General features: G+C 40.0%; 1 protein-coding gene across 2 annotated transcripts in view; it reads right to left on the bottom strand.

The window, feature by feature from the left end:
• Nucleotides 1-3,187, bottom strand: part of trappc12 (trafficking protein particle complex 12) — a gene marked incomplete in the record, with an annotated part of 36,165 nt that overhangs the window by 13,547 nt on the left and 19,431 nt on the right. For both annotated transcript variants that reach the window (XM_035673761.1, XM_035673762.1), the window contains 1 exon segment: nucleotides 2,170-2,283. In XM_035673761.1, coding sequence (XP_035529654.1) covers nucleotides 2,170-2,283 — 114 coding nt within the window.

The raw sequence follows: 3,187 nt of genomic DNA, 5'->3' as shown, positions 1-3,187 counted from the left end.
TATTATATATACTATATACTATACTATAACATAATACATGATTACACCATTAGGTTTTGTACTGATGCAGTATTTATTAAGTAATCTGTAGTTATGTTATTATTCAAGAATGACATAATGGGTTGTAGTTCTGATGTAATGTTGTTCTAGAGCCCAACCAACTGATCGGTTATTGGATTTTTTGATATGGATAATAAAGATTCAAAAATCTGCCAAGATGCAAGGTGCTGGTCTGACCATTGGGAGCAGTTTGGGGTTCAGTGTCTTTCCCAAGGAACCAGCTACCCTGTGATCAGAGGAGGACCCGCTCTACCTCCTGAGCCACTACAGCCCTCGTAGTATAGTACAGTATAGCTGAAAACAATTAATACAAATATCAAACATAATAATACATTTTCAGTTTAGTTTGTATATACTGTGTAGAGCGTGTTCACATCTGGAGGGCACAGGCGGTTCCAGGACCATGTTGTGTAAATTCTCATGAGCTTTTGACAACACACAACACACCATATGCACTTGGACCAAGGCCAAGGCACATGCAGCTATATCCTGACAGAGTTGGGGATGGACTACCTCCCAGTGAGACAACAACATGGAAGGATGGAGCAGCTCCTGAGCAGCATGGGTGCCCCCAAAGAAACTGTTCTCTTGACCTCTGTCTTCACGTTTTAACACCAAAACACTACCTCCTCAGTAGCGCAGACTCTCAGGTGCTAGCGTTGATGACACAGCCAGGCTTGTTTTGTAGTTTGTAGCGCGGTGTTAGTTGTTAACTTCTTCTAGAGAGTGCCGCAGGTATGATGTATTCTTGGAGGCTAAAAAGGAAGTAAGCATCGCCCTGTTCCGTCGGTTATCGCAGAAAATTAACTCTGGCGAACAACGGGTTATGATACTTACACGGCAAGATGAACGTTAGGCTATAAACAAACTACACAACACTTGCATGACTTAAACGTCACCACCACTAATCTGTGTGTGTTCGGCGTGCTTACGCTTAATGTCACAGACAACCTCTGTCATCTCATTTAGCCAGTTGTTAGCAGCTGCCTTTTAAGACACATAAAAGCTTCAAAATTCCCGGGTGGAGTATTTATTGATGCATTTTATGTTGTAGCAGAAAATGTTAAAATTTCTTCAGCTTGTATAACCACCTCAACATCCACGGCCTAATGGAAATTATACAGCTAAATTAAGACAATTTTGATAAATTAAACCCTTGTGATGAATTGCTTGACTGCTTCGAAGGTAGAAAGAAACAATGTGTCTAAGGTTGCTATTCCTGCCATCTGCTGTGTCCTATTGAAAATGACTAAAAACTAAAAATACATACACATATATTACACGTTTATATTTATGTAACTTTTTATAGTACTCTAGTAGTAGTCTGTGAAAGCATAGTGCTAAAGTCCTGTTGGCAGAACAGAGGATGGCCAAAAGGTTAACAGAGTTGCCTAAAAGTCATCATCTTGTAATGATGCATATTGCTTTAGGTTGAGGTGATACTATTAACCTTAAAGCTACAGTTTGGGTTAGCCAATTAAGGGAAATTAAGTAATTAATTACACGACTAAACACAAAAAAACACACCTAAAAAAGGACCACGCATTTAAAACCTGCTTTCAAAAATAAGTCAGGATGTTTAGGGGAGTAAAACAAACAGTAATATGTAGCACGAGGCAACAGCATGGTCGATTAATTTAAAGTCTCATGCACAGAGCCTAACACAGGGGTGGCCTTCTTAATGAGCTTATGCAGCCATCAATCTTCTGGATAGAGCCCCGCAAACACAGGCATGAGAATGTGCCAGCAGCAACACTGACAAAATGTATAAAAAAAGACAGCTTTGCAAACAATATTTGGGTCCTTTCTTGCATATGTCTGTGTTAGCTGTCATGTCCAACATACTGTGCAGTTGAATTATAGGAAAAGAAAGATTCTGCCCCATTCAAGTGAAACTCAAAAATAATTATATTATCATTTTGGGAGCAAAAAAAAAAAAAAAGAACAAAAAATGTAATGATGTAATGATCATTTTCAAATGCTGTTTGGGAATTATAACATTAATCTGTAGAACAAGACACATCTTAGCTTGACTCTCTAACACCCACAAACACACAGAAACACAGACAGATGAATGGGTGGATGAAGAGGAAGTCGCTGGCGTATTACCTGCAGTGAGTCGGTGGTGTGGGAGGTTGGCTGGCCAGCCTTTCCATATCCCTGACCATGAGCTGTCAGCAGCCGGCCAGTCAGATCCACCGCAGCCCGCCAGTTCTTACTGCTCTACAGGGGAGAGAAGACACAAACACACTGGATCTGAAACACACACAACAACTGACTGATGGAAGAGGGCACATGATGCCTGTCTCCAGTGTTCTCACACAGGGACGAAGGTTTACAGGATAATTCCCGTTTATTACAACTTGGGTCTTATTTTTATAGTTTTTAAAAAAAAATAGTTTTCAGTTATGAGATAACAACAAGGCCCAACAGGGGACAAATCAGCTTGGCAGTTCATTCTTGACCTGGGAAACATTCGTCCGTATCACACAGTCCTCAGCAGCAGATTGTAAGACAGCTGTGAGATTCTACGATTGTCAGTGATGATGCAAAACGATGATTCACAAGTGTCTGTGTCAATTTACTGCTCACTATAGAGTAAACTACTGAGTGTCTGTTGCTGTGTATAGGAAGTAGTGAATGAGTGATTGGGGGAGTAATAATGCCATGCTCAACCTTTAAGGCAACCTAGATGAGAAATCCTTCAAGTGCTCAGAATAATGGGAAGTTTCATGACATCACCTGCTGAAGAAGACCATAAAATATAGGTGAAAGCTTAGGAACAAGCAAGAAGGTGAACTTTGTCTGAAAGGTTGTAGACAGATTATCTCAACTACTTTATTTAGAGGTAAACCTGAAATGTTGGAAAATAATTCTTTATTGCAGATGAAATCTAACCTAATATCTAATCTATCAAATTACTGTATGTATAACTACGGCATATACAGCTGTTGTTTTCTCCACATAATTGTGGCCAACAACCTGTTAGATAACTTGTCGTGTCGAGCTGCAACAAATAATTATTAGGGCCCGAGCACAGAAAGGGAATTATTATTCCTTCCAAACGATCGCATTTTTGGAGGTCGCAACATGCTTCAAAACTCTGAAACGCGGTGCACATGTCAGT

Source organism: Morone saxatilis, unplaced genomic scaffold (assembly GCF_004916995.1).
Source record: "Morone saxatilis isolate NCDOM2014 unplaced genomic scaffold, NCSU_SB_2.0 Contig3, whole genome shotgun sequence".
NCBI classification, from domain to species: Eukaryota; Metazoa; Chordata; class Actinopteri; family Moronidae; genus Morone; species Morone saxatilis.
The sequence above is the reverse complement of the archived record's forward strand: the minus strand, read 5'-3'. Positions and strand labels throughout refer to the sequence as shown.